Raw genomic sequence first — 9,661 nt, forward strand, 5'->3', positions numbered from 1 at the left:
ATGCAGACGCCGAAGAGGGTGGCCGTGACGAGACACAAGTAGGTTGACCCCTACATGGATGAGCGCTCATACATAGTACGTGGTTGACTGGTTGTCGACCTCACAACCAAGGATGAGCAACTCACCTCCCGCAAGCTGCGGCCGAAGTAGAGCTGTAGTAAAATTAAAAAAAGACGACTATGAGCATAGCTAGGGCATGGTTAGCACGAACTAGGCGAGGTTCCGCTGCGCTCAGGGCCGGCTCTGGCCCAGGGCAAGAGGGGCGACGGCCTGGGGCCCGACCAAAATAGGGGCCCATCTAATCTGGTACAGTGTATATTTAAAGGGAAAAAAAGGAAAAGGCCCATCTATCACGCATGCACAGCCAGCCCAGGCAAGGCATCAAGTAAACCTGTGCACAATACAACCAGTTGCCCTCGTCAGGAAATAAAGGCCTGAACACAGCGGAAGGTTGACGCTTCGTTTCCTGTCGAGCGATTCACGCACGGAGTCCTCGCGAGTCGCCCTCGCCCAGCCGCCCACTTGCCTGATTGAAATTTGGAAATTTGGATCCCTAATTCCCAAATCACGCAAGGTCATAGTCTCCTAGAGAGTTGGAGACGGAGGCACAGGATAGATCAAAGTCGACAAGGAGGAAATCGAGATTCAGGAAGAGATCAAGATCAACAGACAACAGGTAATTCTCACTTCTCAGATTGAAATACTTTGCGAGACTATGCCTGCTGGGCGAGTCAATCTTTTCTTGTTCTCAATCTAAAAATTCAATCAGGTGTCTGATTTTACTTTCTTTTTACATCACTTGCTGCAGCTGCATCCATTCATTTGCTACAACGTTCAGTGTCCAGTGTCCTCTCTTTTTTTATTATAATCATGTTGCCTAAGAAGCATTATCTGGTTGTTAAAAAAACAATCAAGAAGAAACAAGTACAGAAGTTTATTGGGACTCAGAAATGGGCTATGAATAAATTTGTGGTGAGAAACAAGTACAGAAGTTTATTGGGACTCAGAAACAAGTAATCAGCAATGTCTTAAGAAAGGCTAAATGGTTTGGTCATGTGTTGCATCGAGAAGAATAGTTTGGATAACATTGATCTTGACACTGTCATGAATGACTTTGCCTCAGAAAAAGCACGGAAGTCTCGTTTCTCCTGAAGTCATAATTACTGGAGGCTTGGAGGTCTGGTTTGTTAGCATGCTATTTCTCTTTATTTTTACGGGTTGTAGCTTTCTATTATACTTGGTTTGGAACACATGCAAGAAATATTATCAGATATTTGACTCTGATGAAAAATTGTTAGTCTTTATGACTTCAATTTTTTTTATCCATTCATGTATCAAATAGGATTTTTCTCTCTATTGGGCCCATTGGTGGAGTCCGCCCTAGGGCCTTTGAAATCCTAGAGCCGGCCCTGGCTGCGCTCCGGCACTCACCGAGCCGTAGCTCTTCGGGCGTTAGAATCCTGGCCTTGTGGTCGGTGACGAGCTCGTCCGTGGTGCACGGTGGATTGATGGTGAGGCGGCCCGGCGGGCGCGCAGTCAAAGAGGAGACGAGCGCCGTGAGGCGTCAGCCGGAGATGCAGAGAATCAACACTGGAACAAGGATAACAGCTTGGTCAGGTGGATTTATCTCGTCAAGGAAGACTGTTATCTCCACATAATACACTGCAACCACGGTATACTGGAGGAGGAGACACACACGGTATTATCTATACTGTTGATCCGGTTTCACCGGTACAAATAGATTACTACCCTTAGATCTTTGCCAATGGACGGTCTGTATTCAGTATAAGGTATCATAGAAGAGGTCATATTTTAAGGTACTTCATGGATACCAAATTTTTCCCTCGCGTTGAAATTTTTCTTTTTGGGTCCGGGGCTTGCTCCGATCGCTACCAACAGAAGAGAAAATGGCTCTGGGAATCTGCCAAGTTGGTGTCATGTGCATCAGTGTGGCCGTTGCATATATGTGTATGTGCTGCGTGCTGATTAGCTGTCGAGTGTGACCCACATGTCTTTGTGTGATTTAGCAGGAAACTAGAGATGGTAGCTCTCAGCACAAGGGAGATGCGCGTCTAACTGAAAGCTCCTTGAGAGACAAGAGGGACTACTGTTTGCGCTTCATTTTTGTACTGCAAGAAAAACAGTGGCCGTTGGTGCTACCAGAAAAACAATGGCTGTCACTTGTGGTGAAAGCTCTAGCTAGCTCTTCATCCATTGTATTACCTTCGTCCCATATTACTCGTCTTACGGTTGTCTAGATACAGATAGCGTGTATCTTACATTTGTCTACATACACATACGTCTAAGATACATCTGTATCTAGACAAATCAAAGACGAGTAATTCAGAACGAAGATAGTACGTACTCCCTCCGTCCCAAAATAAGTGTCTTAAGCTTAGTATAATTTTATACTAGAGCTAGTACAAAGTTGAGACAGTTATTTTGGGACGGAAGGAGTAGTATTTATTGTAGAATATTTCAGACCTCATCATAAACATGCACGTCCTTTTTTGATGCTAAAGCATCATCATTCAGCTTGACAGAAAAACAAAAACAACACAATGTTGCCGTGTTTCAGCCACGGGGAAATCAAGAGGAGCTTCTTGGAAGCAGTAACTGTCGGCATGTAGAATTTGCTGAAAGCCCAACCATAAGGCACAGCATGACATCCCGAAAAGAATTTACAGTACAATATTTGTATTTCGAAAAAAGAGAGATGAAGCACCGCGTGCGGTAAAACTTTGTATGTATGCTAATGGTTAGTATTGTCCTGCAGCACCAGGCGTAATCCGGAATGATCTTCTACAGTAAACTTTGTGGATCATCAGGCTTCCATCCGAACTTTGATTCAACCCACCAGCACACTCTTTCAGGTCTTCAACAAACATATCCTGCATGTTAAACGAGGGAATCCAAGCCTTCCGTATATATAATAACTAAACAAAAGTCAAACTTCGGGTGTTGGCCACGATTTAGAATGCCCAGGACTTCCAGGCCTTGGACATTTTCTTCCCCAGGTACCGCGCAGCGACCACGCCACCAGAGGCGAGCAGTCCACAAGCTGCTTGGCGTGCGCTCGAAACCATTACTCGGCGCCTCAGAGCCTGGCGAACGGATGCCGCTGCCACCTCTTTCGATGGAACCAACGTGTGGGTCGGTATGTGTGTCGGTATTTCTAGGGAGAAAACCAATCATTAGGATGTGTTGCAGGAATCGGCAGTACGAATATGAACGATCTGGACATAAAACATTAGTACCTCTGCTATTTGATGTGAATCTTCCTTGCAGTCTCCTTTGGATCATACACGGGAGAGAAGAAAACAGCTCGTTCGTTGCAGATACACCACAGTCCTGCAAATATATCTTTGATAATTACGAAGGTGTTCACACCACAGTCCTGCAAATATATCTTTGATAATTACGAAGGTGTTCAAAAGACGCACATAAGCACATTTGCATGCACACACTGGTTCATAGAAATAGGCAGCAAAGGGATAAGCCTCAGGAAAGGTTAGAAACAAGGGCGTTGATTCAAGAAAGGTTAGAAACAAGGGCATTGATTCAGAACCACGAAAGGCTGTATCTGAAACACAGCAGCTATGATACAGAAACAAAGGCTTTACACAAGTGGCTGGTAGGTTACTGCAGACCCCAAAGGTCAGTCAGAACAGACTGCTCCATATCTATCCAGCCATCATTTGTGCTTGTGAAACTCTTACGCATTTCGATTGGATCCTGTAATGTAGCTCAAAGATGGAAATGGTGATGATATTTCACAAGAATGGGTGTTGGAATTTCAACAAGGTCAGCATATTTTGACTGCATTCTGTGTTTACTCACTTATTCTGCATGTTGGCACCCATAACTTTCTTAGTTCTGCTTCTCGAGAGGCTTGTTAGAGCTTACGTTGTGGACAAATGGGCAGTGGTTAACTTTTCAGCTCAGTGTAACGTCAAAGACTTGTCTGCGACCTCCAAAACTGTGAGGGCATGAAGGGCATTGTAGATTTTTCATTTCGCCAAACTACACATCTCTCAAAATGCATTTGAGAATGGTCAAAGGAGACGTGTTTGAAGAGAATGGTCAAAGGAGACGCGCCCCTTCTCAAAAACAAAGGGTCGATGATATGTTTGAGCAAGTGAAGAAAAAGCTTCCTGGAGCACCAAGGTTTCAGCTGTGTGTTCTACTGTTCTTGCTGAGACAAAGAACTCTGATACTTATGGTTGGTTCTACAAGTTCTTATTGTATCTGTTCAATATAAGCTTAGGAAAATCATCTGTATCATCCGGTTATTTTTCTGCGACAGGTCCATGGAAGCGGAAATGCCTTGCTGACTTCGGGATCGTCACTCAATGTGTGGCCCCAACAAGGGTCAATGACCAATATCTGACAAATGTTCCGCTGAAGATCAATGCAGAGGTTTGTGACTCCGCCACATCTAATTCTTATTGAAACATTATTTACATGTGTGTCTTCTTTCTACTAATCCTTTTTCTAATCAGCTTGGTGGATGAACTCGGTGCTACAAGTTGAAATTTCCCCAAATATACCTCTTGTATCAAAGGTGCCAACTATCATCTTGGGAATATACGTGTCCCATGGATCCCCTGGACAGTCTGATATACCATCCGTTGCAGCAGTATGCTACTAAATTTCCTCTATCTGCATTGGAGTACTTCCAAATCTAAGATATCAAAACTAGTTGTCTGCACAATTCTGAAGATCATTAACTATTGTATGTGATGTTCGTTTGCTTGCTTGTTTTCATTGTGACTATAGTTCATTGGTTTTCGAGAATGGCCGCTTGTCCCGAAATATAGTGCTTCCATGCGCTCGCAGTCACCAAAACTACAAATGATAGATTCATTGTTTAAGCCAAAAGGAGCTGATGATGATGGCCTTGTTTGGTAAGATATTTTTGTTTTTGTTCAGTCATCCATACAAATATACTAGAATGGTTCTCTTGATGTTTTATTTTCCTGTTGCTATTCTGAACTGCTTCAGGGAGTGTCTCATTGACTTCTACACCAGTCCTGGAAAAGAAAACCAGATCAGATCATATTCTTCAGGTTTTTTATCCTTTCTGAATAACTGCTTGCAGATATCAGCGTCAATGTCGGAGAGAAATAGTAGGGTCATTCAGTTGTGTACAATGATTGACTGCTTGTCTCGAGGACACTTGTGTGACTGTTATTTTCGATGTTGATCTCTCCATCTTCATTACAAGGATGGCATAAACGGGAGCCAGTTTAATCTGGTGCTGGAACGTTGAATTAGATCAAGTAATTCAGGTACTGTTCATGTGCTTCTAGTTGGGCTCATATTATACAAGAGAGTACCTCATTCCCCAATTGCACAACTGACTAGGTGTTATTCCAATTGGTGCAGGCCTGCAAGTTCTTGGATGAAAATTGGAACCCCAAGTTCACACTGACTGTTGCTCAGAAAAATCGCACATGAAGTTTTCCATGCCTGGATCTCCTGACAATATCCCTCCTGGTAACATACACCGTTTGTCTACTGTATTATATCACATAATGATGCTCTGGTTATCAAATTGTTCCACAATAATATTAATGAATGTTTGCCATTCTTCAGGCACTGTTGTCGATAACGCAGTCTGCCATCCAGGGAATTATGAGTTTATGACTTCTACATATGTGCGCATGCTGGGATGATCGTAAGTATTCTCTCTGGTGCATCATGCTTGCCTGTTCAATGTTTTCCCTAGTGCTGTTTTATTTGTGATCTATGCCGTTTCATACCAAGTAAACACAAAGATTAAAAGTTCCGAACCATCTGCAGCAAGTATTCTCATTGTTTGCCCTAGTACTGATGTTTGTGATTTATGCCATTTTCTACTGAATACAGACAATTATACAACCAGTAGTTCCCTTGATCAGTTAAATACTGCCCTGTCTGTCCTAGAGCCATTTGCTTAATGGGACCTTAAACCTTATTTGAACCGATGACTTATTTATTTTTAGCCTATAGTGTCATTACTGATTTACCTTGATTGTCTGTGAATATTTTTGTAAGTGTCTAAATTTTGTAAGAAAATATTATTGTGGTTGATGCATTTAGCATATAATAAGTACAGTATGATGAAAAACTCCAGTCAGCAGGGCATTTTTAAAATCGTATTTACAGAAGTAGGTATTGGATAGCAGTATATGGCATCACTGGAACTACACAGCTCTCGAGATTGAACGACTTCTAAGCGTGTGTAGTTGGCATGTCCAGAGATTCTTTGCCCTGTTATTTTGGTTAGGCCTGGCTCTCAATTGTAGTGTTGTGCTTATGAATTTTGACAGTGGTGAACCCTGGGGACAATTTCCAGTTTGTTGAGGTGTAGACTTGATAGAGCTAATCTTATTTGTGTGTTCCAGGGGACTACAAGGCCAACAGTTCAGAATACATTGATTGCTATTGTCTTACAACAGATATATGCAAAGCATCTGTGCAGATAACGAGGTACCCAATCAGCAACTCTAACTACGCGCTGTTGCTATCGTCAAGGTTTATCAAACATCTTAGTAGGCGATCAATGATGCATTTTACAGTGCATGTGTGAGCAAAAAGAAATAAAACCTGCTTGAAAGCCTTTTGTTGTCTGTAATCTGACATCTTCAGTATCCCTTCAGAAATATACTCCCGTATCAGGGGTCTGTACATCAATTGAAATGGCTGGAAACTACCGTCCACAATCTTCTTGACCTGAATTACAGCAGAGTCCACATAAGCACCAAATCATAAGCAGAATTATAGAGATCTGAGTTGGTGGCGGTCGGTTCATCCTCACTGAGATCACCTCTCAAGTTATTAGGAAATATACCATAGTTGTTATCCATTCTGAAAGTTGGTTCAATTGACATATATTTCGAGATAATTTTTTATCTTGTACAAAAGTTAGAGATTATGATGACACAAGCTTTTAAACAGCAGATGCAATATAACAAGTACTGTAATAACTAAGTACAAACGCACGAGCATTTCATTAGTCATAAACACAAGTTCCATTAACATATTTTACTATCTCAAGTGGATAGTTATCAACTTATCATACTAGTGAGTATGGTGCAGTAAAGGCGCCATACGCTTTGCGCGACAGACACACTTGGAACAATGGAGCCACAAAGGTACATAACGTTCCCTATGCTATGATTGATTCTGTTGTGGTTCAGTTTTAAGAAGATATAGCATGGATGCCATTTTCACATTTCAAAGTACATAGGATGAGCTGGCTTCTGGACACGCCAACTAGCAGGATCACAATTCTAAACTGAATTTCAAATAACTTCAGGGCTTATACAAAGACCGGCATGCATTTTCATTACCTTATCTTTGTCTTCTGCAAATAACATCCTTAAGTCACCCATATAAGATAAGCTGCAAATTTTTGCGTATAGGTCATACTGCAAAAAAAGGGATAAAAAAAGGGAAGATCAAAACAAATACAGAAGTAACCAAATAATTCATGGTAGTAAACATCAAATCAAAGTTGAGACCAAACCTCAGTGAATTCTTCTGGCAAAAGAAGCAGAGAAGCTGAAGTTGCCATTTTCAGATTGACTGTGTTAACTTTCCTTATATCCCAGTCATCGACAAGAACACGAACCTATATAAACAGAACAGCAAAAAATATACTTAGATAGTTGAATTTATCCCAGGAACATGTCTCGAGCGACATAAAGGGAATCAAGTTGCATCGAGAGTAAACTGAAGTAGTCGATGGTGAAATTATCCAGACCCGGCAAACAGACAGTTATGGCATAATCGCAGATATACTCAATCATGCTCCGGTGGCAACGAAGAAGAGGATATACATACAGGTTTTTGCAGTCGGCCACTTAGGTAGAACTGGTCCCAGGTCAAGACATCCATCACCAGGTCCTTCATCCCTACCACACCATACTTGATCCTCTACACCCATCCACAAAGCAACAGTTTGTCACTCAGAGCTCAATGCACATGCACATTAACCAAAATAGACCGGAATGAAATCAAACACGATATGAATGAAGGCAATCCATCACAGTTACCTTGTCTCCCCACTCGACAAACGGATTAAAGTACACCCCGACACCGACACGATCAGCCAGCCAAGTGACCTGAGAGAAGAGATTACAGTTGACCACCACCAAGAAGCAGCCAAGGGAAAAATTAGCCAGCCAGCCAGCGAATTAACCAGGTGACCAAGCAAACGATGCATTTGGGGGAAATGGGGGCGTACGTACAGCTTCGGGGCCACGGCGCGCCATCCAGCTAGAGTAATGCGTGGGGTTCCTCGCCATGTTCTGCACCGCATCCATGATATACAGACAGCATCAAACGACAGAGAGAGGTACAGTTTGACGGACAGGATATAAGATACAGAGAAGAGCGTGATGCAAGAAGGAAGGGGGGAGGGGGGGCTGGTTTGCCGGGTGTACCTAGCCTACCTCGGAGTGCCAGTGGAGGGGGTCGGCGACGCCGAGGATGTAGTCGACCATGGAGGTGCCGTCAGGGCGGGCGTGGGTGAGGGTGGAGCCGTACGCGCAGCAGAAGTCCACCGGCGGGAGGAGGTCGCGGAGCGGGCCGGCCAGCTCCAGGTCCCTTCCGGCCGCCGCCTCCATCTGGCCGCGGCGGGCTGCACTGCACAGAGGAGGTGCCGGGGCAGGAGCGGCAGGGGACCGGGACGGCGCCGGAGCGGATGGGCGGGCGGTGGAGGCCGGCGTCGATCTCGGAGCGGAGGATTTAGGCAGGGGGAACAACGGCGCACCGTCCGGCGGTTACAGGTGCGGCGTGGGCTACAGCCTTCAGGTGCGCGCTATGAGTATAAAGAAAGAAAGAAAATTCTAAAAAGAAAAGGGAAACATTTCGTTCGGCGCCCCGGCGGAAGCAACGCCAGTGTCGCTCGCTGCCCACGCGACTCGCGTATTGCAACATTTTTTCTTGTGATGATCGTTTAAATTAGCTATAACCGATGTTCAAATTTAATATTTATACGTTTGATTGCAACCAAAGTTCGTCGGATTTTTTGCTACAACTGATGTGTTTTTCCTACAATCGTGTTAATTTTTGTTACAAACGGTATCATTTTTTGCTGCAACCGTTCATTAAAAAAGGTTGCATACACGTTCGTCAGAGTTGTAACCCGAGTTCACCGGATTGTTTTGCTACAACCCTTTTTTTTTGCTACCACGCATCATCAGCTTCGTTTTTTTACTACGACCACGTTGATATATTTTTTGCTACAACTATATTTTTGATGCAATCGTTGACGAAAATTGCTGCATCATGAACGAAATTTGTTGCATTAAGAAATTTTGCTGCATGGAGATCTAACGGTGCGGCCCGCGTGCAGCTGGCGGATCCGGCGGCCCTTGCGCGGCCGGCCAAAAGTTTTGACCGGCACGCCGACGCAAAGCATGCCCAAAAGAAAAAGAGTACGAAGAAAGAAAGAAGAGTTTTTCTTTTACCAAATGATAAGTGTCACATGTGTGGCACAAGCACTCCGATCCTGGCTCTTTCGTTGTCGTCTGATCAGCAGCACAAAACTTGACACACGTCTTTTTGCCACGTCGTCAGCAAAACGTGCGGTACATGGGCGTGACAGCCAAAACAAATCGCCAGACTAGCCCACCCGTCCACCCCCGGATCCCCACTTCTCTCCCTCCCA

General features: G+C 43.9%; 1 protein-coding gene and 2 long non-coding RNA genes across 7 annotated transcripts; 2 read left to right on the forward strand and 1 right to left on the reverse strand.

Annotated features, from left to right (window-relative positions):
* The first annotated feature begins 455 nt into the window (after nucleotides 1-455).
* On the forward strand, nucleotides 456-2,668 carry LOC123451884. Its single transcript, XR_006632526.1, has 2 exons — nucleotides 456-676; nucleotides 809-2,668. It is a non-coding gene; the product is annotated as an uncharacterized LOC123451884 (long non-coding RNA).
* Nucleotides 2,486-8,883, reverse strand: LOC123451853 (phosphatidate cytidylyltransferase, mitochondrial). 5 transcript variants are annotated; one of them, XR_006632514.1, is made up of 11 exons: nucleotides 8,442-8,883; nucleotides 8,238-8,297; nucleotides 8,043-8,111; nucleotides 7,831-7,923; nucleotides 7,514-7,618; nucleotides 7,338-7,415; nucleotides 6,592-6,717; nucleotides 5,340-5,496; nucleotides 5,152-5,260; nucleotides 3,444-5,033; nucleotides 3,266-3,351 (listed from the first exon to the last, which is right to left on the reverse strand). XR_006632514.1 is itself a non-coding variant. In XM_045128399.1 (9 exons), the coding sequence occupies exons 1-9, from the start codon at nucleotides 8,613-8,615 to the stop codon at nucleotides 2,973-2,975; spliced, it is 1,002 nt and encodes a 333-aa protein (XP_044984334.1). In that variant the 5' UTR covers nucleotides 8,616-8,833; the 3' UTR covers nucleotides 2,486-2,972. The 5 variants fall into 5 exon arrangements, 3 of the variants coding, with proteins under 3 accessions (XP_044984334.1, XP_044984352.1, XP_044984340.1); XR_006632508.1 differs by having other exon boundaries at nucleotides 3,444-5,260; XM_045128399.1 differs by lacking the exons at nucleotides 3,444-5,033; nucleotides 5,152-5,260; nucleotides 5,340-5,496 and adding an exon at nucleotides 2,486-3,175 and having other exon boundaries at nucleotides 3,258-3,351; nucleotides 8,442-8,833.
* LOC123451878 lies at nucleotides 4,156-6,585 on the forward strand. Its single transcript, XR_006632517.1, has 4 exons — nucleotides 4,156-4,222; nucleotides 4,307-5,291; nucleotides 5,389-5,499; nucleotides 5,599-6,585. It is a non-coding gene; the product is annotated as an uncharacterized LOC123451878 (long non-coding RNA).
* Nucleotides 8,884-9,661: the final 778 nt, after the last annotated feature.

This window comes from Hordeum vulgare, chromosome 1H, assembly GCF_904849725.1.
Source record: "Hordeum vulgare subsp. vulgare chromosome 1H, MorexV3_pseudomolecules_assembly, whole genome shotgun sequence".
Classification (NCBI taxonomy): domain Eukaryota; kingdom Viridiplantae; phylum Streptophyta; class Magnoliopsida; order Poales; family Poaceae; genus Hordeum; species Hordeum vulgare.